This window comes from Thamnophis sirtalis, unplaced genomic scaffold, assembly GCF_051295495.1.
Source record: "Thamnophis sirtalis isolate CommonGarterSnake01/CBP01778 unplaced genomic scaffold, rThaSir2_p1.2 scaffold_6, whole genome shotgun sequence".
In the NCBI taxonomy this organism is placed as follows: Eukaryota; Metazoa; Chordata; class Lepidosauria; order Squamata; family Natricidae; genus Thamnophis; species Thamnophis sirtalis.
In genome coordinates this window covers 35,506,594-35,532,562 of record NW_028261386.1, presented here as the reverse complement: position 1 = coordinate 35,532,562, position 25,969 = coordinate 35,506,594, and the positions used below count along the sequence as shown (strand labels likewise).

The 25,969-nt window shown below is 36.8% G+C and overlaps 1 protein-coding gene across 2 annotated transcripts in view; it reads right to left on the bottom strand.

Moving 5' to 3' along the window:
- The window catches only part of FBXO11 (F-box protein 11), a 72,731-nt gene that overhangs the window by 7,972 nt on the left and 38,790 nt on the right, over nucleotides 1–25,969 (bottom strand). The window contains exons 2-14 of one of the 2 annotated variants that reach the window (XM_014057006.2): nucleotides 16,137–16,264; nucleotides 15,858–15,939; nucleotides 13,886–14,027; nucleotides 12,473–12,602; nucleotides 10,765–10,848; nucleotides 10,546–10,678; nucleotides 4,917–5,023; nucleotides 4,713–4,824; nucleotides 4,015–4,121; nucleotides 3,781–3,918; nucleotides 1,305–1,522; nucleotides 650–735; nucleotides 472–566 (exon numbers count right to left, since the gene is read on the bottom strand). In XM_014057006.2, the coding sequence (XP_013912481.2) occupies nucleotides 472–566; nucleotides 650–735; nucleotides 1,305–1,522; nucleotides 3,781–3,918; nucleotides 4,015–4,121; nucleotides 4,713–4,824; nucleotides 4,917–5,023; nucleotides 10,546–10,678; nucleotides 10,765–10,848; nucleotides 12,473–12,602; nucleotides 13,886–14,027; nucleotides 15,858–15,939; nucleotides 16,137–16,264 (1,562 nt within the window). Of the gene's footprint in view, nucleotides 1–471; nucleotides 567–649; nucleotides 736–1,304; nucleotides 1,523–3,780; nucleotides 3,919–4,014; nucleotides 4,122–4,712; nucleotides 4,825–4,916; nucleotides 5,024–10,545; nucleotides 10,679–10,764; nucleotides 10,849–12,472; nucleotides 12,603–13,885; nucleotides 14,031–15,857; nucleotides 15,940–16,136; nucleotides 16,265–25,969 lie in introns of both variants that reach the window. The other variant, XM_014057005.2, reaches the window with a different exon arrangement.

Here is a 25,969-nt window from a genome sequence, read left to right as displayed (position 1 = left end):
TATTCTGCTGTCTCAACTGCCCAGAGTCACTGGAAGTCGAGTACATAAAAACCAGATAGATCAGGAGTGTCAAGCTCCTTGCCCATGGGCTGAATGCATCAGGTGCTGGCCACGCTCATGCTCGATTTAACGAAGGGGAGAAAAGTCCTGATATGTAACATGATGCTGCCGTGACAACACGAGTATGACATCCATGAGATGTTTTGCATCACTGCTTCCTGAATATGGTATTTTCCATCTACTGTTAAATCTAACTACAGCTCACTTTGTCAGCAGCACAAGATTTGTATGCAGACTGGAGCAAAGGAGGAGCACATGTTGACAGCAAACTCATCCATCCTTTTCATGCATTTTAGAACTCCTATAGTTCCTGGAGTTCATGCTATGATTTTCTCAATTATCTACAAAATTAATATTGTAAATAAAGCTAAATAATGGATCTTCCAATGTTTACTCCAAAACTATGCTTACCACATATATACCACCATGTTGGCCATCGTGAATCTTATTGTGCCGAACAATAGGACAGCTGTTAGTCCGAATTTGTATTCCTGCTAATGCATTCCCTGTCGGAATTAGAAAAGTGTAAGTAAATTTGGCATGTAGGACATAAAGAATATTAAATGCAACTGAGCAAATATTTGTTTACCATAAATGTCATTTCCTTCAATAAGACCTCTTCCATCACCAAATATGTAGACTCCACCTTGATTTCCATTAAAAATTGCATTGCCCCTAAAGGTTTAAAACCAGAAAATAACATTGTCAGGTATCAACTTTTTTAAATAGGGTCATCACATTAATTCCAAATGCTTCAACCTGATCTCTCCCTCCTCTGCCTCTCCCCCAAGATATCTCCAAACTTCTAGTTCAAACCATCTTTCTGCTTTTTGCAGTCTGCTGCTTAGGGAAAAGAGGGACAGAGAAAGCAAGAGAACAGGATATCATTGAAGAAAAAAAGTCAAACATTTTTAGCCCTGGACCCACCAATAGTTGCTTCAGTTCTGTATATCACACATTCCTCAATAAACTACATAATGCAATATAGTCTTCTATACAATAAAAGATTACCCGTCTCTTATCTAAATTTATTTTTCAAATGTTATAATTGCAGGTATAATGTGCTCTTCATCTGGAGAGCTTAGAATAGTTTATACACGGTTTCACATCCAGACAACTTCTGGGTCCTGCTTCAAATGCTAATTTAAAGAGTAGATGATTCCCAAATAACTAAAATAATATACAGAAAACATTTTGCAATACTTCCTAGGGTAAAACTCTGTAAGTTAAAATAAAGATAGTACCTTATGGTTGGATCGCTATTTGAAGTAATCCATACACCAGCAAAATTGTTTGCATAGATTTTATTTTCTATAAATTGTCCTCTTCCTTTTTCATGAACATAGATTCCTCCAGTTTGCCCATGGTGGATTTCACAACGAACTACAGTAGGATTTGCATATGCTTTCACTTCAAAACCAGCTATTCTATTTCTATGTATGTTGCAACTTTCAAAATAACCCTAAACATAAGACCAGGGGAGAAGAAGAGAAAGGGGAGAGAGAATGTTGGGAGGCAAGGAGAAATAATAGAAAGAAATTATCTTCTGGCTACCTACTTAATGGTTGTAATGAAACACGTCTGTACACAAGAATATGTAATACTATTAAAACTATTTATTTATTTATGGTACTTTTTAGACCCTCCACTTTTTTAGGCAACATTTTGAGAAGTGGCTTGCTTTTGTCTTCTTTCTAGGTCCCGGAGAGAGGGATTGTCCCAGCTGGCTTTGTGCCGAAGGCAAGCCTAGAATTCACTTTCTCCGTTTATATGGCCTGGTGCTTTAACCACTATGCTAATCTGGCTATTATTTATTACTATGGCATGAAAATAATATTAAGAAAAATGTTTTCATATTCTTTCACACCATCTGTTGGACCCTTAATAATAGCAGAATATATTAAGCCCCTTTTTTCAGTTGAAAAAAAGAGTCTTCTATGTAGCTATTATATTTAATTCAATATAACCAACCCTAGATTATTTTCTCAAGAAAGGTTCATATAACAAAATATATATATAACCTTGGCTTACAAACTACATGCAGTTTCTAATCCTGTTTTTGCAACATTTCAAACTTCTCTCTCAATTCTGCTGATTGAATTCCACAATACATTGAAGATTTTTTTGGTGTGCTATTTTAATTTTTAAATATTAAGATTAATGTAGATGCATTATTAAGTTTAACTTCTGAAACAAAAGACCAACGTTTTCTGACTCTCCCAGAGAAGTTCCCATGTTATCCGCAAGACTTGTGATCTCTAAAGGATAAGAAAAGCTCAATAGTGCACAATATTTTTTTTAAAATATTTCTATTCTTAGCCTGCGTATACCTGAACTTGTTTCAAAAGATCTTTGGGGGATGCTAGTATTTTTGAACAATAAATTTTTGAAATGCAGGAAATCCATTCAAATAGAGAACAAAGTATTTTGAAACAAAATTTTAAATTATAACATCCAAACTTCCTTTAGTTCTGAAATGAAATATGATTTTAATAAACTGACTTTTATCAGATTTTATTTTATAGGAAAGTGTCAATGTAGCCCCTTGATTATTAATTTTGAACAAAAGGATTTTACATTGTCTTTGAATTAAAATCACATGACTTGTCACAGTCTGCTGCTCTTTTTCTGAAGTCAGACATTCTGTCTAGCAATAATATTTTGCAAGAAGCAGCATCAAAGCTTTGCAGTGACATAAGGTTAGTAAATAAATATTGTTTCTGGCACTCAGGGAATGTAATAAATATAATTTATATAAGAAATATGAGAACTCAAGTCAGGTTCTTGGCAATAATGTCCAATGTCTGAAATGAAACAATCAACATGGAAGCACATTTAAAAGTAACTACTTATACTGGCAACCAAGAAACAGTTCCAACTAGTGCTAAACTAACAGGAATATTGGCAACTTTTAACACATAAAGTGTCGTGTTGTTGCAGCACCACCAAGAAGCAGAAATTCATATAATGCCACACCCCTCAAAATACTAAATATTTCTGAATTGGAACTGTGGACAATTTCAATTCATTACATAAGTAATATATGATAGTTTCCCAGTTAGGTCAAGGTGCAATTGTAAAAATAGTAAAACTAAGATATTGTGATAAGTGATTTATGCAAACATCGTCCCAATTGCACTTGATATCCAAATAAAAAAATAAAGAGAAAAAACTCATTCATTTCAAGCTTTCCACTGCTTGCAGTTCGCACTTTATGTCTTGATGGACTATAAAACAACAGTGCCTTTGTAATCATGCTTGGAAGGGGAGGGGGGAGGAAAGGGAATTTGTAGTTATATTTTTAAGTTGATACAATAGAAAATCTGCCATACTAATATATAAGTACCTACACAGAAACAATTCTGAACAATCATTGAAGGATTGAAAATAGCTTTAGAAGAGTTAATGTTTTAAAGTAGTAATTGATTATGTCTCTTAAATACACGGAGAGTAAGAGTTATGGAATGTAAGGACATCATGAAGGTAATTGCCTCCCAAGGTTCTTGATTTAAATTTTTCCTGCTAACCATACTATATACTTGTTCTATAGATGCAAGAGATTTCATTACTTTGGTAATGGAGACTAATGAACTAACAAATACATCTTGAATGTTCACAAAGCTTCTTCCCAAGAGACATACATACACATAAAAATCTGTTCGCAAAATACACTTGTCTATATTGCTTGTGTATTTATGCACATAGAGAAATATACATTACCATGCCATGATCAAATGTAAAAACACCAACATCTCGCCCGTGATGAATGTGATTTCGTCTTATAATAGGGTTTCCGTGGTTTTTAACCCAAATCCCAGCTAATGCATTATTAGAAATCTCATTATCCTCATATATCCCCTAAAAGGTTAGAAAAGAATGACTTTAGAATGAGTTATAATAGTTAAGAAACAATAAAAAAGAGATAGCAAAAAAGAAAAATGGAAGAAGTATTACCTGTGCATGATCTGTGATGTAGAGTCCAACATTTTCACAGTCACTTATGTTACAATGCTTGATAGTGGGACAAGCCCCTTGGCCACTAACACAAACTGCAGAACCAACTGAAAATGAAGTTTGTACATATAAAAAATGAGATATGTGTTTGTCTTTCATAGTATATGTGAAACAAATACCACCAGTTCATTTTTGCAATTGGATAATTTTTGCCAATTATGTAATCTTGGCTTTCAAAATACAATACTAAGCTAAATAAATTACATCTTATAGAAGACAAAGAGCAGTATAGCAATTTATATAATTCTTAATTAAGGATATATAAGATATTCTGCTTTGAGCTCTGTGGAGTAGGAATACAACAAACCACCTCCTGTTCTGGAAGTCTGCCAGACCACTCCTAGAAGAGCTGGATTGGGATGAGCTGTAAGAAGCATAACACTTTCAAGTATTCCCCAGAATGGAACTTTTGCACACCCCTACCATAAATTATCAGTTAGGGATACCTGGGAACAAGTGAACAAACATTTAAAAAAGTAAAGCTCCAAGAATCCAAAGACTGTCATTAGGTGGAAAGTTCATATTAACACATGAAATTTCATCACCTAGGAAAGCAAGGTTCCATTACACATATAAACACAGTTCAGAAATTATCTACAAATATTTTCTACTTTTTGTTTTACAAGGAAATTGCATACCTGTACAAGTACTTCGAATAATACAATGATCTATTATTGGACTGCAGTTGACTGTAATCTCTAAGCAATGGTGAGCATTGTGATGTTGTGCAGATTTGTCATCAGGGTTAAACTGAAATAACATAAAATAAATCCCTTTATTAGCTATTCATTTCTTTCAGAGGAATAGGTTCAAGGCACATATTTGCCCATGTTTCTTCTTACCCTGATTGTCATGTAACCAACATAAGCATCCTCTGATCCCTCCATGAAGACAAAGGTTGAATCTCTTGTGTTTTCAATAATGACTTTATCTGCTACTTTCCCAGGAGCTTTACAAAAAATATAATTTTTTAAAATAAATTACAAGATGAAAATTACAAACCATAGTTTCTAGTTCCTTTAAAAAGTAGTATCACAAGACTTGACATCATATATTTTTTTCAAAATCAAACTTTATATTGAACAGTTCAGATGACAATTTGAATTGTTTTTAGTCTACATTCAGCCCAGTAACTTTATTTTACAGAAATTAAAAAATTGTTTTTCCTCAGATTAAATCAGACAATAATTTTAGTTTTAATAGAAAGAACTATACCATTAATCAAAGCTCAAATGACAAACAATGACTTTCAAGCCGTGGACATGGCAAGCAAAGAGAAAATCTTTGTGCTCGGCAAGATTTAAGAAAATATACAGACAAAAGAAAACCAGCAATGCAATGGATTAATATAACAACAACAGTGATGGTTGCTACTCTAATAATGATTAGTCACCTAACTGTAGAGAGGGTTGAGAACAACTATTCATAGAGTTGCCATGAGCCAGTATTGACTTCACAACATAATCTCATTCAAGGCAGAACACAGGAGTGATTGTAAAGTATTAAACAGTTCAGGCTGTTATATATTTTTGTAGAATTCTTAAAACCAAAATAAGTTATAGTACTACTTACATCTGCACTATGTTTAATCAAATGAATATCTATTTGAAAAGCCATCAGAAGGAGCACAAAGTTATAATTAGTCATTTTAATTTTAATCTCAGCAGTGCCAATTTTGTCAAAAACAGATCATGCCAGACAAATCTTATTGCATTTTTTGACAAAGGGGCAAAATTAGTGCACCAGAGGAATGCTGTAGATATAATTTACTTGGACTCATTGGAACTGCATCTACATGAAGGGAAGTATGCAGTGGGATACCCTAAAGCTCTGTTTTAGGCGCAGTACTCTTCAACAACTTTATCAATTATCTGGATGAGGGGATAAATGGCGAACTCATCAAATTTGCAGACAACACCAAGCTGGCAGACACAGGCAACACTCCAGAAGATAGATTTAAGATACAGTACCCCATTGCATACCTCCCTCCATGTAGATATAGTTCCATTGAAGACTACACATTGAGCGTGGCTGATCCTTTCACTTGCCTATTGAGGGCAAGTGGCTCCATTCCTTTTCCTTTGCTCTGCTATAGAGGTGTGACCACTGTTCATCCTACTACTACCACTTACCCAGTAGACAGTAGAGAAGGAATTGTAAGCAAACTGATATGAACATGTAACAAACAGAAGAGTGTCATGGAAACAGTATCTTTAATCAAATAATGTTCCTCTAAAGGCATTCTCTTTCTTTTGCAGCAAATATTTTCTTGTGTGTGCAATGATCAATTCATGAAAAATGGAATACAACCCAGAAGATCCATTAACATCCACGGAAGTAATTCAGGGTATACCAGAAGATTTTGATTTGGAGAAGGCCAAGCAGATGATAATATACTTTTGCTGGCTCCTAATGTATTTGATTACAAGACTGGAATATGCATATAAATGCATGTTTATTTATTCATTAGATTTATATTTATTTGTTTTTTTGAAGCAGAAGTTCAAGGTGTTTTATATTATACTTCCTCCCGTGATTTTAATCCCATCACACATTTTGGACTGAGGGTCAGCATCTAGAACCCTAATTTTCCTGCTCCTTAATCACTACATTACATTGGTATTAGATTAGAAAATTAGCACTTGGAAATTATTATTCTTTCTCCCATGGTGTTTTCCTACCTACAAATATCATCTGAGTTATTATAAGCTATTTGGGGAAGAGATATAACCATCCCTCTCTCTCCTTCAGAAAAGAGGAAAGCAGATTTCATAAATTTTGAATGGTAAATTGTGTTATGAAAAAGGTTATATCTTCCTATCTCCAACCAACACACACTTAACTAAACAATTTGACTTCTGCAAGTGCTGTGATACTGGGATAAGTTTAGGCCCTTCATACAATAGTTAGCTTGGGCATAAGTTGATTTCAATTGCAAATGAATGACTGAAGAGTTGAAGTTTAACTAACATTGTAGTTATATCAGTCAATTGCAAAAGACAGCTTTAATATTATTAAGTAACAACATATGTCTATCCAGGTCCTTGGGAAGGACTTGATAGATAAAATTCCAAATCCAGTCTAAACGTCTGGCTGACTGCACAACCAATCACGATACCTTAGTCTCTTAATGCCTCAATCTTGGCAAGTTGTCTTTTTCTTTTTGGCATGTCATGTTTGTGTCTAAAGCACTTCTGGGTTGAAAGGATTAGCCAGTGACATCACTGTTGCCTGGGGGACGTCCGATTAGGTATTTCTTTCATGTCCCCATTAATGCACCCACTGAAGTGGTACTTATCTATATACTTGTGATAACTTGTTTTCAAACTGTGAGGTTAGTAGGAACTTGAGTGAATGATGAGAGCTCACCCCACTATTGCTATTAGTCAACCCAGCCTCACAACCCATGTGAGCCACTGCACTCCTCTATTTTTGGCATTTAATACTACATCATAATGTAATTTGTTTTCTGTTTAGAACAATGGTAGCATGTCCCAAAAGGAAACTATTGCTTATTTTTTTATATGCCACTACATTTTATCAAAACCCTGACTTGCTTAGGATCTTAAATTACTTCTAATTTCTTTTTGTGTCCTATCTGTTGGGGGGTGGGGGGAACAAATTATCAGAAAAAAGATGTAAAATAAGTAGTGGCCAAAACCTACTCATACAATACAATAGCAGAGTTGGAAAGGACCTTGGAGGTCTTCTAGTCCAATCCCCTGCCTAGGCAGGAAACCCGATACCATTCCAGACAAATTACTATCCAACATCTTCTTAAAGACTTCCAGTGTTGGGGCATTCACAACTTCTGGAGGCAAGCTGTTCCATTGATGGTTTTAACTGTCAGGAAATTTCTCCTCAGTTCTAAGTTCCTTCTCTCCTTGATTAGTTTCCACCCATTGCTTCTTGTTCTACCCTCAGGTGCCTTGGAGAATAGTTTGACTCCCTCTTCTTTGTGGCAACCCCTGAGATATCAGAAAACTGCTATCATATCTCCCCTAGTCCTTCTTTTCATTAAACTAGACATATCCACTTCCTGCAACCGTTCTTTGTATGTTTTAGTTTCCAGTCCCCTAATCATCTTTGTTGCTCTTCTCTGCACTCTTTCTAGTCTCTCCACATCCTTTCTACATCGTGGTGACCAAACCTGAATGCAGTATTCCAAGTGTGGCCTTACCAAGGCATTATAAAGTGTATTAACACTTCACGTGATCTTGATTCTATGCCTGTGTTTATGTAGCCTAGAACTGTGTTGGCTTTTTTGGCAGCTGCTGCACATTGCTGGCTCATATTTAAATGGTTGTCCACTAGAACTCCAAGATCCCTCTCACAGTTACTACTATTGAGCAAGGTACCACCTATACTGTACCTGTGCATTTCGTTTTTCTTGCCTAGATGTAGAACCTTACTCTTTTCATCATTGAATTTCATTTTATTAGATAGTGCCCAATGTTCAAGTTTGTCAAGATCCTTCTGTATCTTAAGCCTATCTTCTGGAGTGTTGGCTATTCCTGCCAGCTTGGTGTCATCTGCAAATTTGATGACTTCCCCATTTATTCCCTCGTCTAAATCATTGATGAAGATGTTGAAGAGTACTGGGCCTAAAACAGAGACTTGGGGTACTCCACTACATACTTCCCTCCATATAGATGCAGTTCCATTGAGTGCGGTTGGTCAGTCAGTTACGAATCCATCTGGTGTATAAAGAGCCAAGGTGGCGCAGTGGTTAAATGCAGCACTGCAGGCTACTGCTAGATCAGCAGGTCAGCGGTTCAAATCTCACCGGCTCAAGGTTGACTCAGCCTTCCATCCTTCCGAGGTGGGTAAAATGAGGACCCAGATTGTTGGGGGCAATATGCTGACTCTCTGTAAACCGCTTAGAGAGACCTGAAAGGCCTATGAAGCGGTATATAAGTCTACTGCTATTGCTATTGGTGGTGATGCTGTCCAACCCACATTCTTCTATTTTATCTAGTAGTAGGTTATGGTCTACCTTATCAAATGCCTTACTAAAGTCCAAGTAAACTATATCGACGGCATTCCTCTGGTCCACTAATTTTGTCACTTTGTCAAAGAATGCAATAAGATTAGTCTGGCATGATCTGTTTTTGACAAACCCATGTTGGCTTTTGGCTATTACTTTGTTTGCTTTTAGGGGTTCGCTAATTCATTGCTTGATTATCTTTTCCAGAATCTTTCGTGGTATTGAGGTCAGGCTGATAGGTCTGTAGTTTCCTGGATCTATTTTTTTTTTGAAGATGGGAACCACATGAACCACTCATGATTTGTTGCAAGACAATTCTATGTTAATGTGCAAAACTAGCATCTTTAAACTAAGTAACATATTTAAAGACAAAAGGAAAATTTATTGACAATGAAATTGTAGCCAATGGAGAAAAACAATGGAGCAAAACACTGTATGGACGCTTCCATTATAGTATAGAGCCGTGATGGCCAACCTATGGCATGTGTGCCACATGAAGCCATTTGTTAGGGCACACAAGGCATTGCCCTGTCAACTCCAGCTGACTTCAGCCTTCTTTTAAGACCGTTTTTTGCCCTCCAGAGCCTTCAGGGAAGCCTCTGGAAGGTGAAAAGCAGTCCTACATACAAACCAGAAGTCACCGTTCCCGAACTTCCAGGTTGCTTGTAGGTCCGCTTTTCGCCCTCCCTAGGCTCCTAGAAAGCCTCTGGAGCCTAGGGAGGGTGAAAAAAGCTTGCCAAAATTGGGGGGGAGAGTGCTGGTTGCGTGTGCATGCGTGCTGGGGTCGTACACATAGCATTATGGGTGTGGGCATGCCCACGCAGGACCCCCCTTGGGTTCCCCCCGCTTTTGGTACGTGATCCAAAAAAGTTTAGCCATCACTGGCATAGCCTTTCCATTGCAGAATACAAAAGTAAAAAAACCTAACACAATTAGGAAATTTATAATAACATCACTCTTAAGGAAACTCAAGTTTATTAAGCTGATCCTTAATAAAGGGTTAGGAGAAAGGCTTTAGCAACAAAAAAAATTCAGTATCAAGTATATAGGAGCCAAAAGTGCAAAATATATAATCATTTCTACTTTAGCTCAGGAGTAAAAGGGAAGAATAATAAAACAATTATCAAAAAGAGAAATTATCTATTGCAAAATAAGTAAGGTTTATTTGAAATACTGGATTAAAAGTAAGGAGGTAAACAACTTAAATGCTGGTCTCTTTCTAAGAAAGAAATCTGATGAGGGTGGACTTTATTGGGAAAGAGAAGAATGGGGGAGCTTGTTCAAGTTTTTAATGTTTCTTCAGAAAGAAAAACAAAACAATATGAAATGAAATAAAGAGTGCTGTTGGAACTTGGTGTAGTAAAAATAACTTATTTGTTTTGTAGTTTATTGTCTTGGTATTTCTCACATGACCATAAAGCCAGGGCTCTATTTATGAAAATTAAATACAATAGCCAATTAAAGCAAGTGATATTAAGATGTACCTGCACCAATCATTGTTATAGGTGATTCAATGTATATCCATTCATCTGTGTATATGCCCGAGTGAACAAAGATAAGTCCATCGAAGTGAGCTTCTTGTACACCACCTAATGCATCTTCAATGGTGTCATAATACTAAAATAAGACAAAGGAACTGTTTAGAGATAAATAGATATTGAAAAAGTATACTAGCAATCAATTAGGGTGATTTTAAAATGTACCAGCATGTTTTCTCTTCCTTTGTATCTTGCTGGGTTGCTATAGAAATGTTCAGCAAATCCTGGCTTTACATGGGCTCCTTTATACTAAAATTTGAGGAAAAAAATGTTAAATTATGGTAAACTGTACTTTTTGAGCTACACCAGAGAAAGAGAGAGTTAATAACACATACTTCATTGCAAAACTCCTGGAAATAATTCATGTCATTTCAATACATAATTGTTATCAGTAGATAGGTCCAATTTTAGGCTTGTTTGTTCAAGAACAAATATAAAAAGAATTTGGTGGGAGTTAGGAAATAGACCTAATTAGAATTTTATTAAGGTGCTTCCAACTTTAACAGGCAACACTAGGCATGTGCCCTTGGTCTGAAATACATGAACTTCATTCTTAAAAAGCAGTGAACTTACTGGAATTTGCTATAAAATTGCTCAATAATGTATGAAGAATGCATTTTGTTGTTATAGATTGCCGAAGCTGTGTTACTGCTTGTTTCACACACACAATTACACATTATTGCTTTACACATTACACACATTACTTTAAACACACATACACACAGCCACAGCTATAAGACAGCAAAAATAAGGAAGACTATGAATAAAATAGACTATGAATAAAATGATTTTCTAAGAATTCTCAACCCGTTGAATTAGTTATATTAATTACTATTCATTTGCTTTACTTGTATCACTTTTCTTGATTTCACAAATTATATGAGAACAGAAAGTATGCGTATTGAATACTAAAGCTTCCCATTTTTTCAATCACATTTGACTTAAATTCTAGAGTTATATTTCATTACTATTACAGGTAATCCTTCTTTATAGACTGCCTCATTTAGCAACCGTTCATAGTTATGAATGGTGATAAAAAAGTAATTTGATTACCAATCCTTGCATTTACGACCTTTGCAGGTCTGTAAAGCAAAAGAAGCTGCAATAAGGTCCTAAGTCATGGAGGTAATTAGTTTGATGAACAACAGTGTCTGGAACCAAATGTGGTCACTAAACGAAGACTACCTGTATACTATAATATAGACATACATTTATTTCTTTATTCTCCCATACACTTTGATCAGTTCCTTCTACAGTTTTTCTATTGATATGTTCCTAATAGAACATTAAAAGGTAAAGGTTCCCCTTGTACATATGTGCTAGTCATTCCCAACTCTAGGGGGTGGTGCTCATCTCCATTTCAAAGCCAAAGAGCCAGCGTTTTCAGCGTTTAGTCATGCCAGTCATATGACTACAGAGACATCTTCGGACAGCACTGGCTCTTCGGCTTTGAAAGGGAGATGAGCACTGCCCTCTAGAGTCGGGAAAAACTGGCACATATGTGCAAGGGGAACCTTTGCCTTTACCTTTAATAGAACATTCTTCTCAAAATAAAAGACATTCTTTTCATTGCAGTTTAGCCCAACAGATAGTATATTGAATGCACCAAATAGCATCTTAAGAATTATATTTCATCTGCATAGAGGTGAGGAATTTTAATGTAATTTTATTGTAATGTAATGAACTGAAGCAGAGACTTAAGAAATAAAGCTATCATGTCAGTAAGAGAGAATCAAGATCTCAAAACTATAAATTGATTAAAGTGGGAAAGAAAGCAGATGAATAAATGTTAAGTAATGTTGACTGTTCTTCAGCATTTCAACCATTGTAAAAAGGCAACATAAATAAGAAGTCTTTAAAAACATATACATACAAGTTGCTGAAAGCTTTCTTTCCATGGATTTGGATGTTCATATTCTTCTGGATTTATTTGATAAAATTTACCAGGTTCAGGATGCATCATTGGACGTGTGTATTCAAATACTTCCATGTATAATCGCTTCCTGAATAAATGCATTATGAATAGAAAATTGTGAATACATTTAAGAGAACACAGATATAAACTATATAGATAAAAATTATATGAAATCATAGTCATTAAGAGTAGTTTTTGATATGACTTTGAATACAAGGGCAAACATGAACAAGGGATTAAGGTTATGGGTCTATAGAAGCATCTGGTTGAACAGAAATATTTGCTCATCAACTCTTCTTTTTTTTCCTTCACAAATTAATCATCTCTTTCTACTAAAGATTCTTATATAAAAGCAAAATGTGTTGGTTTACCTGGAATTCTAAATCGAAAATTAAATTGAGTGTATCAATCAATAGTGAGTATCAATTGATACACAGAATATGATCAATCATATTCTGAATATTATTCATAGAATTACGATGATTAATATATGAAAGAATGCATTCTGCAAATAAATATATACTGTATATTACCCAAAATGGTCCTTAAATCAATGTCTGAAGAGGTGAAACAACTAACACATTTTAGCGCTGATTCATGATTTATTCTGTTCAAATTCATTAATGTTTAGAGCTAGAGCTTTTGTTTATTTTTTTAGGTGATAGCTAAAATCAAGTTTTTATGATAAATGAACTGCCCTTTTAAATATTTAGAATCCGCTAAATATTTTTATACAATTTTATTTTAATGGCTTCTTGTTTTATTTTATTTTTTCCCTGTTGCTGATTTTTTTCTATTTTACAAATCTTTGTTTAAAACATCATTCAAAAACTACACTCTTTACATCTCAGCAGGTGGCAGCATCTGGCCAATCATATTTAAGCTTGGAAGCTAAATAGAAATGTAAAGGCTACACGGATATATGTCCCTAAAGTAATTAGTAGTAAAATTTGATTTAAGCAGTTTACTTAACAGTTAGTATTCAATATATATTGATATGGAGATAATCAGAACATTATTAACATAATTTTACAATGATGAAGACAAAATTAGAAAAAGCAAAAATCCTATTGACTATGAAGAATTCAGATTTTTTTTCTGAATTTTTTAAACAGTATTTCCACAACTCTGAGTATAGAAATAGGTTTCTATTTAAACAATAGCAAAATATCTGTGATCGGCAAAATTAGACTGACAGGATGCATTAAAGAAGAGTAGTCAGACCATTTGAAGCATGTGCCAAACAAAATTTCTTGCAATTCAAATATCTATTTTCATTCAAAGTAATAAGAACCACTAACTAGGAATTCATTTTTCTTATGGTGCTTGATAACATATTTCAGAATAATTAAGAATTATCTGTTCACTTACCACAAAATTGGATCATTAGCTAGCTCACTGAAGCGTTTACATACACACGCTGCTCTACAAAGATCTTGCTCCAGCAAGTATGAAAAGATTTTCAGAACCACTTCATCAGGTAATTTTTCTTGAAGATATTGTTCTGCAGGTGCTGCTATTAAAATACACAATGTGAATAACAGGATTGAATTGTCTGGATTATTTTCATTAAGAAAGATCATGGACACCTTGTATCTTTCTTATACTCATGAACTGACTGAAAAGATGTTATAAGAAGCAGCAGCTTCTTATAACATAAAACATTAGCATATGAAAGCATAAAACATAGGTATGCATCAACCTTTATAAACTATAAAAATGATGATAAATTTTGAGTAAATTACAACAAACAACCATGCTTAGCAATCAATATAGGTAGTGAACAACACTGAATTTGATTTTTTAAAAATTCTTCAAATAAATTTCTTTGTAACAGTCAGTCAAGAGGTTACAAAGAGAGCAACTAAATTCTTAATATTTATATTAATAATTGATATTAATACTTTTATACTAAATGGTTTGCTTAAAGTTTTGAAAATAAAAAAAAATCTTCGTGTCCAATTTACTGTAGGCAGGATTTATGGGTTTTATTTTTTCCAGTTTCTCTTCCAGGCTATTGTAGTTACTTCCAGGTATAATTGGTAACTGACTGAAAAGAGGGGAGGATAGATGGGACTCTTGCTGGTACTTAAGCTGCACACAGGCACTTTGATAGTGAGATGAACAGAACAGCAAAAAATAATAATAAAATAATATGCATGAACAACATTAGCATTACTACAAAGACAATGTGTAGATACACATCAACCAAACTAGCATCGTGCTAGTCATTTATTCAACAGCACTGGAAATATTTCTGTGCAAAGTAAATTAGTGTACGCTTACATCTTTGCATTATCAACCTGAAAAATAAAGCAGCATGCAACGTTCATGAAAATAGTAATCTACATTAACTTTAACTTCCTCAGAAGAATCACAGCAGTAACATAAAAACTAGGCTAGCAACATGCAATTGTTAAAATCTTCTGTCTGCTATGTTTAACTGTTTCCTTTCCCCATATAATGTCATCCTGTCTAAGCCAATAATAGGGGGAACATGCTGCTGTTTTTTGTTGCAATTTGGGAAATACAATAAATTTGAGAAAACAAGCAAGGCCAATCACAAGCTAAGGAATATCAGCTCAACCAGGGTGCTTGCAACAGCCTCAAAATGACACCTCTTAAAACAACTTAAGTTGTCTCATGCTTGGAACATAACTTTAGAAAACACAATTCATGCTCAGAACACTCAAAAACAGGTGTTTTGAGGTTGGAACATTTCAAGGTTATAGTGCTGTAATCTTTACTATATCTCTAGAGGCTGAGATTTTTCTACTTCCTTATAAAACGACTCATAGGATTGCATTGTTCAGAACAGTGGTGGGTTCCGGATCCTGTTGCAACCGGTATGGTGCAATGGGGCCCGGCGTCCCCCACATGCATGCGCGCAGCACGCACGCATGTGTCCTTACCTCCGCAACGCCTCCGTGACACTCCAGCTGTTTGGCGGAGCGTTGCGCAGGTGCCGTAGGCTCTGTGTGCGTAAGCGCTGAAGAGCTCAAATACAGGTAAGGAGCTTGGGCAGGCGGGCCCTCCGGAGCACTGTATCGGAATGGTACCTGGTGCTCCCGGCAGGCACCGGTTCGCCCGTATTGGGGTGTACCACCTGCAACCCACCACTAGTTCAGAAGTGCTATTAATTGTATCTATCAGTTAAAATTCTTTCTGATCTACATGGCAAACAGAACTACTTGCTATACATAGACCGTACTTCTATTTTGTTTGACATTAAAATCAGATTACTTAAAACAAAGTGGTCTAAAGTCAACATCCTAATTGCTTTCCATTTAAAAAATTCAAAGGAAACATGGAAGACTATTTTTTCACATACAACAGGGATTACCTGATAAATCCTGTAATTTTCCAGATACTCTAGCACGTTTTGCTCGATGGCCGAAGTTTTCTGTAGCTGAAGTAGAAGCACCCTGAGAAGAAAAAAGTAAAAACATTTAAGCAGTTCTTTTAGCTACTAGATTCAGTCAAGCATCCCAACCCATCTTCTTCAAATTTTTATTGGTATTTGTATTCTTACATATGCTCCCTTCACAAGACTCTCTGGACTAGATTATGCCCACAGTTGTTATTTATCTATTCCAAAAAGTTTTTTTTTTAAAAAAAATACCTCCATATTGCTCTTTGCAGGACAAGCTGTTCTTTTAGGTAAAAGAGTTTTTCTGCGAAGTTGGTATGGACTATTTTGTGCACCAGGACCTGATTCTTCTGCAACCATATCTGCAGGTACATCATCATCTACCAAGAAACAAAGTACACATAATAGTTTGTCACACAAAAATAACATATTATTTTATTACAATAGGAAAACTTTTCTGCTTGTAATTATAGAAAGTCAAAACTGATATATTAATGCAGTTATCTGTCACATGTCCATTTTAGTTACATATTATGCTGCATATTTATATTTAATATTAGTAAACATAACTGCACCGTATTAATATATTTTAAACTTTTAAAATCCTTATATTATCAGAGAAATACACTTTACAAATAAACTGTAGAATATTTCAATTGCAGTAATAAAAGATTTTTAGTTCTTCGGAACCCTTCAGATACCACAAAAATGGTTTTGGTGCAGTAGTTGAATAGAAGGGACCTTGGAGGTCTTCTACTCTTGCCCCCTGCTCAAGCAGGAGAACCTACACTATTTCAGATAAGTGGCTGTCTAGCCTCTTTTTAAAAACCTCCAGTGATGGAGCGTCCACAATTTCTGAAGGCAAGCTGTTCCACTGGTTAATTGTCCTCAGTTAGGAAGTTTCTCCTTAATTCCACGTTGCTTCTCTCTTTGATTAGTTTCCAACCATTGTTTCTTGTCCTGCCCTCTGATGCTTTGTAGCATAATTTGACCTCTTATTTCTGGCAACCCCTCAAATACTGGAATACTGCTATCATATCACCCCTAATTCTTCTTTTTTCTAGACTAGCTAAGCGCAAAAATAGGTAAGTAAAAGCTACTCTGCTAGTCTTGACTTTTTCTTGAAAAGCCAGAAATTCTGAAACAAATGAATAATTCTGATATAAGGAAATGTTTCCAAGTTGGTCACAGTAAATCAGCGATCTAACATTTCAAGCTGAGTATTGCCCTGCAGCAGTTTGCAATAGAATATACACAATGATATACCTCAGGTTAACTGATCTATTGAGCGCTCACATAGGCAATACAAAAGTTGGGAGCACAAGATTTTCCTGTTCTTAATTCACAAATATATATTAAAACTAATCTTTCCCCAGAGAACATTGTAGTCTTCTAGTCTTTTATGCAGTCTGCAGTGAAACAGATGGCAGTCTCAAATTTGTAGGATCCAATCTGGGTTGGTCACTAGGACCAGCGGTTTAGTGAGAGAGAAGTTGTCTAAGGATATGCACCAACCCGAGTCTGAAAGCTCAGAAGACTAAACCTCTGGTGACCAACCCAGACTGGATCTTGTGACATTATCCTGGAACACATATATTTGTCTTGATTCATGACTCTCAATTTTTGCAATTATTTTAAATTATTAATTAATTAATTTTAATTCAAAGAAGTATATTGTACACTTAAGGTTTCAAAGATGCTGATTACTTTCCATTTGCAATTATGTATGTTGGTTTAAAATGCAACTTGTTATTAATAGGTGAATCAGTGTATATTTATAAACACAACATCTCATTTGAATTGTGCATCTTTCACTATTAACTATTAAGTTAAAATGGGCAAGAAAATGGTAAGTGAGCACCCTAGCTGAGTTCAAATCACCAGGGCCAGCTAAATTACATCCCAAGGTTCTGAAGGAAGTGGCAGACGTGATTTCAGAACCACTGAATTATATCTTTCAGAGATCCTGGAGCACCAGGGAAATACCAAAGGACTGGAAAAGAGCTAATGCAGTTCCCATCTTTAAAAGAAAAAAAAAATGTGGGGGAGGGGGGATAATATATCCAGGAAACTATAGACCTATCAGCCTGACCTCAATACCTGGGAAGATTCTGGAAAAGATAATCAAGCAACAAACCACAAACACCTACAGCCAAACAAAGTCATAGTCAAAAACCAACATCTGGCACGATCTGTTTGTCGAAAACAGATCATGCCAGACAAATCTTATTGCATTCTTTGATAAAATTAGTGCACCAAAGAATTGCTGTGGATATAATTTACTTGGACTTCAATAAAACATTTGATAAAGTAGACCACAACCAACTACTTGATAAGATAGAAAAATGTGGGTTAGAACAGCATCACCATCAGATGGATTCATAACTGGCTGACCAACTACACTCAATATGTAATCCTCAATGGAAGTGCATCTCCATGAAAGGAAGTATGCAGTGGGATATCCCAAGGCTCTAGTTTAAGCTCAGTACTCAACATTTTCATCAATTATTTTGGATGGGGAAATAGATGAGAAACTCATCAAATTTGCAGACGACACCAAGCTAGCAGGAATAGCCAAAACTCCAGAAGATAGGCTTAAGATACAGAAGAATCTTGACAGACTTGGACAGTTATGTAACACAAAATGAAATTCAACAGTAAAAAAAGGTAAGGTTTTACATTTAGGCAAGACAAACATAATGTACAGTATAGGTGGTACCTGACTCAATAGTAGTAACTGTGAGAGGGATCCTAGAGTCTATGTGAGCAATTACTTAAATATAAGCCAGCAGTGTGCTGTAGCTGCCAAAAAAGCCAACACAGTTCTAGGCTGCATTAACAGAGGGATAGAATCAAGATCACATGAAGTGTTAATACCATTTTATAATGCACTTGGAATATTGCATCCAGTTTTGGTCGCTGCAATGTAAAAAGATGTTGAAACGCTAGAAAGATTGCAAAGAAAAGCAACAAAAGATGATTAGAGGACTGTAGCCTAAAACATATAAATAACGGTTGCTGGGATTTCATTTAATGAAAAGAAGAACTAGGGGTGACATGACAGTAGTTCCAATATCTCAAGGATTGCCACAAAGAAGATGGGGTCAAGCTATTCTCCAAAGCACCTGAAGGCAGGAAAAGAAGCAGTGGATGGAAACTAATCAAGGAGAGAAGCAACCTAGAATTAAAGAGAAAATTCCTGATAGTTAGGACAATTAATCAGTGAAACAACTTGCCTCCAGAAGTTGTGAATGCTCCAACACTGGAAGTTTTTAAAAAGAGATTGGACAACCATTTGTCTGAAATGATGTAGGGTTTCCTGCCTAAGCAAAGCGGGGCGGGGTGGAATTGTTGGACCAGAATAACTCCAAGGTCTGTTCCAACTTTGTTATTCTGTTCTGTTATTAATTACTACAATACTGCTAATGCAAAAACAAAGAAATTCTATATTTTGAAATCCAGGACTTGTTACTGATGGATTATATAAAAGGAGATTATTATAATAATTATAATATTGTATTGTATTGATTAATCTTGATTTGTCTGTTATTCAGAATTAAAAAAAGGTATGCAAAATGTTCTGTCTTGCTAATATAAGTCATTGCATCTATGTTCCTAAAGGTAAGAACTCCATTATCATAATGTTACAGCTAGAAAGGAAGCTAAATGTTACCAAGCATTTAACGTTACAGTGATGCATAAAATGGCCTGGTAAAAATACAGGTAGTCCTTGATGTACAAACACAATTGAGTACAAAATTTTCATTGTAAAGCAAGGCAGTTATTAAGTGAATTTTGCCCCATTTTACATTCTCTGCCACAGTTGTTAAATGAATCACTGCAATTGCTAAGTGAATCATGCGATCTTTAAGTGAATCTCGTTTCCCCCATTGACTTTGCTTGTTAGAAGCCAGCTGGAAAGATTACAAATAGTGATCCCATAACTCCAGCATCATGCGAGATGGCAAGTGCCCACATTTTGATCATGTGACCATGGGAATGCTGTAAGGGTCATATGTGTGAAAACCGGTCAATAAATCACTTTTTTCAGTGCCATTGCAATTTCAAATGATTGTAAATTGAGAATTATCTGAACAATATAATCCACAGTGTAGGTAGTGGCCATCCTATAACTGTAATAGAGCCTGCTGGTTGTAAAATGGATCATCAACATGACTGACCTAATTATATCATTTTATTCCGGTGGTCATTAAGCGACTGACATGGTTATAAAGTGCTCATCACAGTAATTAAGCAAACACTGCAGTCATTAAGGAAAAAGGTTGGAAATATAAATGAAGACTGATTGCGGAGTGCCCAGCGTGCAATCATGCAATGGGGGTGGGTGGGGGATGCCAGTGTAACGCTGGAGCCAGGTTGCAAATAGTCCCAGGTAGACCTATCCTAACTTCCAAATGCCACTAAGCGACCTGCTGTAAATCAAAGACTATCTGTAATATAAACAAAATGTCTACAAAAAAAATTAAATTAAAACTAAAATAATAACATAAATAACATATAAATGAGCAAATAATATCAGAATAATATATATTATGTATCTGTAATCAACAGCAACAGAGGTAGCATCTCCACCTCCATATTCTGTCTGAAAATACTCAGTTTTCATTAACTTCTATAAAGACACAACATGGGGGCATGTCTGATCTTTGGATGAAGGCTGCTTCACAGATCAGGTGTACCAAGTGGTTAAGAGAAAATATCAGAGCTAACAAAGCATCTTGCTTACATAAACAGCAACTCTTATCTTGCTTGGGTTCAACTGTAACCTGTTTCATCCCATCTCTGACAGTTTCAAGAAACAGATAAACATCTCTTGAACAGCTCAGGTAGTAATGAACACTGATGGTATCATACCCTACTCTCAGATAGCCTTCTCTAGCAACTTTATGTAAATATTAAACATATTATGCACATATTATATCTCAAGTCATTTTGCATTCCTGAAACATCTCCTTCCCAGTTGTTTTTGCTCACCCATGTTCTAGTGAAGGACTTTATGAAAATATAGTAAAACATCTGGAACAAAGGATTCAAAACGAAAGGCGAAAATGGAGAGAATGTTACCAACATAGAAGGCTTTTTCAAAAACATGAAAAAAATATTTCTTTATAACTAGGACACAGAACATCTTAAAGAGCAGTGATGGCTAACCTTTTTGTTGTTGCGTGCCAAAAGCGCACACACGCACTCAACAGCATGCGTACATAACCGCACCCATAATGAAATCTGCATGCAACACCCCCTGTGCATCCCACCCCATGCACATGCACCCCCGCACCCCATTTTGGGCCTAGTAGGCCTCTGTGCAGTCTCCTGGGAACAAAAATGGGCCACGGGTGGATGCATCGCACCTTCCGCGCATGCACTCGTGTCTCCCCCATGAGCCCTGCACCACACGCATGCATAGCAGAGACCCAAAAATCAGCTGGCTGGCAGGAGGTACGTGTGCATGTGCAGTGGAGCTGGGCTGAGGCAACAGCTTGCATGCCCGTAGAGAGGGCTCCACATGCCACCTGTAGCACGCGTGCCATAGGTTCGCCATCACAGTTGTTGAGTATCTGAATTGAATTACAGCACTGAATTTGAATAGATTACATCTACCTTCTTCCAACAAAATGTAATATGCTAACTGATAAATGAACTCTTTCTTAAATCATTAATAACAAAACATTAATGAATTTCACTTTCTAAACCCACATTTATCTCTACGTTTCAATGGAAATAAATACCAGCAGAATTAATTTGATCAAAACCAATAGAGTACTATTTGGTGGACTGAAATTTATACTCAATTCTCACTTTGAACTTCTTAGATTCTGAAAATAGAATGTTTACATTAATTGAAAAAAGGCATTCAGTGTTTACTTCATACACAAGGAATTCGGGGAAAATAGGAAACAAATATGATTAGATAGTCCTTGGGTTGCAACCACTTGCCCAGTGACTGTTCAAACATATAATGGCATTGAACAAGGGGGACTCATAACCCATCCTCAGAAATTGTAGCCATTTCAGCATCCCTATGGCCACAGGATGCTTGGCAACTGGCCCTCACAACTATTGCAGCATCCTACAGTTATGTGATCACTATTTACATCCTTCCCTGCTGGCAGGGGGAAGCAAAGTCAATTGGGAAGCTGGAAGAAAGTCACAAGCCACCCCTGCAAATAGCTCTTACTGCTTTTTTTTCCTGAGGAGCTGCAAGACGGCATGGAAATCACATACTCCTTAGCGCTCTTCAGTCTACACTTCAATGCCCCAAGATCCCCACAATCCCTGCCCACACTCTATAATACCCATGACAGCCACTTACCCACACATACTCCATAGCATCCATTACACTCCCTGCTCAGCTGTACTTCCTAACACCTACCCACAGCAATCACCCATTGGCCTATTTACCCTGGGATATGGTTTTAACACCTCTTCCCATGTCACAGTCACGTGAAGTCCTTATTTAACAACCTGTTGGTCTTTGGTTAACCACAGAAATGGTGATGACTAGGATTGCCATCAATAAGTAACATGCTCATATAACATCACACTTTACAAGTGTATTACTTAGCAATGGAATTTCCAGGCTCAATTCTTGTCATAACTTAAGCGCTACATATAGTATTATACTCCAATATCAAGATTATGAAAATCATCTGAATTCTTCAACATATGAAAGTAGCCAGTCAAAGGAAAATAGCATTCCAAATTGTGTGCTGAATGGACAGTCAAATAAATTCAATACACAAACAAATAAATAGTCACCAACATTAATACACACAGACACGTATTGGTGTGTGTGTGTACACACACACAAACACGAACTGACTTTAACAATGCTACCATAAAGCACTGCTGTGAAATATCTAATTATAATCTGGAAGAAACTCCTTCCTTTTTTCTTCAATAATTTTTCATCTTTCCTTGAATATTCTTCATCTCAGGTACAGCATTTTTCCACTAAGGAGCCCTGGGGGGGGAAATCCCCCCTATAAGACAGCCTCTGGGAAAAACTGGGCTTTTACGTCTTTTAATATGTTATAATAAATTCTCTTTACATTTACAATATTTTCTGTATAAAGCCAAAATACACTTTTGTAGACTAGGTTGTAGTAGTTAAGTGAACTTAATGGAAAGTTATACCTATTGGTATTTAATTTCTTTAGATTTATCAAAGCAGTGCATGAAAGATAGGCCAAACAGAATGAAAATTTGCTACTAACTAAATGAGTTAAGCAAATCCTGTATCATAATTGGACTGGGGAATAAGGATTTTAATGCTAAATTTGTCCAACTGATGCAGCATATAAATATTGTTATACATATGCAGGCAAACACCAGCTAGGAAATGTTAAAACCTTCACTTTATATTTGCTAATATGTTGCCATTCTGGCAACAACTGTAAAGTTATTTTATTTACAGCTAGTTCCACTGTACAATCTTTCTGTAATTTTAAGAAAATGCACTCTGTGATTTACATCCATATTCATTATTACATATTTAAGAAAACAATAATTTTCTTGTATTACTTATACATTAAATTAGCATCTTGTTTTACCTTTTTAAAAAACTATATAAATAAATTCAGTACACCTCAAGAATGCTGACACAACTATTTTATATCATGAAGATTTCACCAAGTAGGGCCCCAGAGATAGCTTCAAATCCGAAGCCAAAAAGGGCTGGTTGAAAGAGCTGCCTCTCAAGAGGAACTGATCTCCTTCAGAGAGGTGCAGAAACAGCCAAAATTCTGGCGATTACAGCTCTGTTGCAGCACCCCATCAAAGGAGTTTCCTTCCAGGCACAGAGGGAAGCTGAACTCCGTTTGTGGGTGCAGAATCGGGCCCAAACCCAAACCCTGACGATTTCACTCATGTTCCTACACTCCAGTAAAGAAGTTCCCTTCTGTGTATGGAGGAGAGCTGATCTCTTTTGGCAGTTCTTTCAGTCAGTCACCAGTAAGGAGGAGCCAAAATCCAAGCAAATATAGTGGAGAGTCAATGTGGTAAGAGAGGAGTGCCTTAGGAAAGAGAGAGAGGCCCTGGGCGGCCAGCCACAGGGTGCGCACAAGTGCCTCTCTGCTTAGAGGCTTAAAATCCTACTTGGATTTGTTGAGCAAAGGAATCACATGATGTGTCGCTTAATAACCACTTTGTGGTAAGTATATACAGTGATTTTGTAACAAAAGTAATGCTAGAATTAACAAATTCAATTTGCTATACCCATAGTTACATAATCAATTACTGTACTTGTTTATCATATTAAGAAACATTTGATAAAAGGTAATTCTACATATAGCACAATGGAAGTAAGCTGAGACTAATAAAATCTGGACTTATACAGAAGACTGATAATTCCAGAATAAGTAGTTCAAAAGCAAGATAATTAAATTTAAATTTGCCATTATCTAGTTTATATTTCCTCAGAATAAACCTATACAATTCCTTGGTTGTTATGACAATAAAAATATACTGGTTTCTCATATTATTATTTTTTATCAGAACCAGGAAAAAGATGGAATAAAATCCTACTTTCTGATGTTCCTGGGGCACTGGTCTATTGCCTGGATGTCCAGCAAATGCTGGATCTCCGATTCCAACTATGCCCTTTTGACCTTGTCCCTGGGAATGGGACATCGAACGAAGCATCTTGAGGGGATGGAACAAAATTCTAAGAGTGAGGCCAAGTTTTACTGTGTCTGTAGTGGACTCTTGCCATTGGCTGACAAAAAGAGCCAATTGACGGCCAAGACCGGTTGTTAGACCCCTGAAAGGGCCGCCTGGTCTGAAGCTGCCTAACTCTATCCCTAAGGCAAGACCTATCCTGAGGTCTGTCAACACTCTGGGGTAAGGTCTTTGATATGACGGGGAGCTAAACCCTGTCTCTGGGATCCAAAAGGACTGCCTGTGATAGTACGGAGTGATCCTTCGCTCCGCCCTCCTGTACATGTGCGGAAGTCTTTCTCTTATCCTTACCTTCCACCAAGATAGGGTCTAGCATCTCTCCAAAGAGGTTGCCATACTTAAAGAGGGCTGAAACTAACATCCACTTACACTTCATGTGAACCTGCCAGTGGCATAGCCACAGGAGGTGATGAGAGGTGACATTGGACACCATAGCCTTGGAAGCGAACTTAGCCGCATTGATGGTGGTGTCTGCTGAATATTCAGCAGCTGCTATCAGTTTGTTGACATCGTGTAACAACCTGGTGTCTTCTGGGGAGGCTCTGGTCAGCATTTGACGAAGTTATAAGGATGCTCTAGCAAAGAAGGAAGCTGATGTAGCTTATCTAATTGCCCAGGCGGCTGTCTTGTGAGAAGACATCTCTGTTCCTATCCTCCGCTGTCAAGCCTTTCGCTGTGTCGGAAGGGAGGATGGATGAGGAGGCCAAGGTAGCCATAGGAGCGTCCACAGTTGGAACTTTAAGGAGCTCAAGCTCCTGATCAATCCCACGAAGGGCCGCTATGGCACCTGGCTGGTGCCACTGTTGCTGAATAACATCCCTAAACAGTTTGGAGAAAGGAAGGACCTCCTGTTCCATCACTGCCTCCATGAACAGAAGGGTATTAGGGTCCTGAGTAACTGGAGCCGAATCTGTCGGTCTATCTGCCACTCCCATATTGACCGTTGTTTTGGCCTTAAACAATAGGGCCTTGAATAGGGCAGGGTGAAATAGCCCCATGAAAGAAGGCTTGTCTGGGATGAGGCCCTCATCCTCCGACAGATCCTGGTCCCCTGGCTCCTTGTCTCCCATAATCAAAACCTCCCTATGAAGGGAAGGGAGAGGGGAATGAGCTTCCTGTCTAGAAGGGAAACTAATTGGAGGCTGTAATTGCAGACCTGATAAACGAGGGAGTCCTGCCAGAGGATGGCATGGGAGGCCTCTCTGGAGAAGAGCTGATTCAATGCCCTGTGTAGGTCTCAGTAATAATGGCACACCATTCCTAAGAGAGACCAGGGCCTGATCCTTCCCAGAGAGGAGGCCCGCTGCTGTGGGAGTAAAGGTAGCTGAAGGTACAGAAGGCCTAGCAGCAGCAGATCCCAAGGAAGCAGATAATAAGCAAGAGAG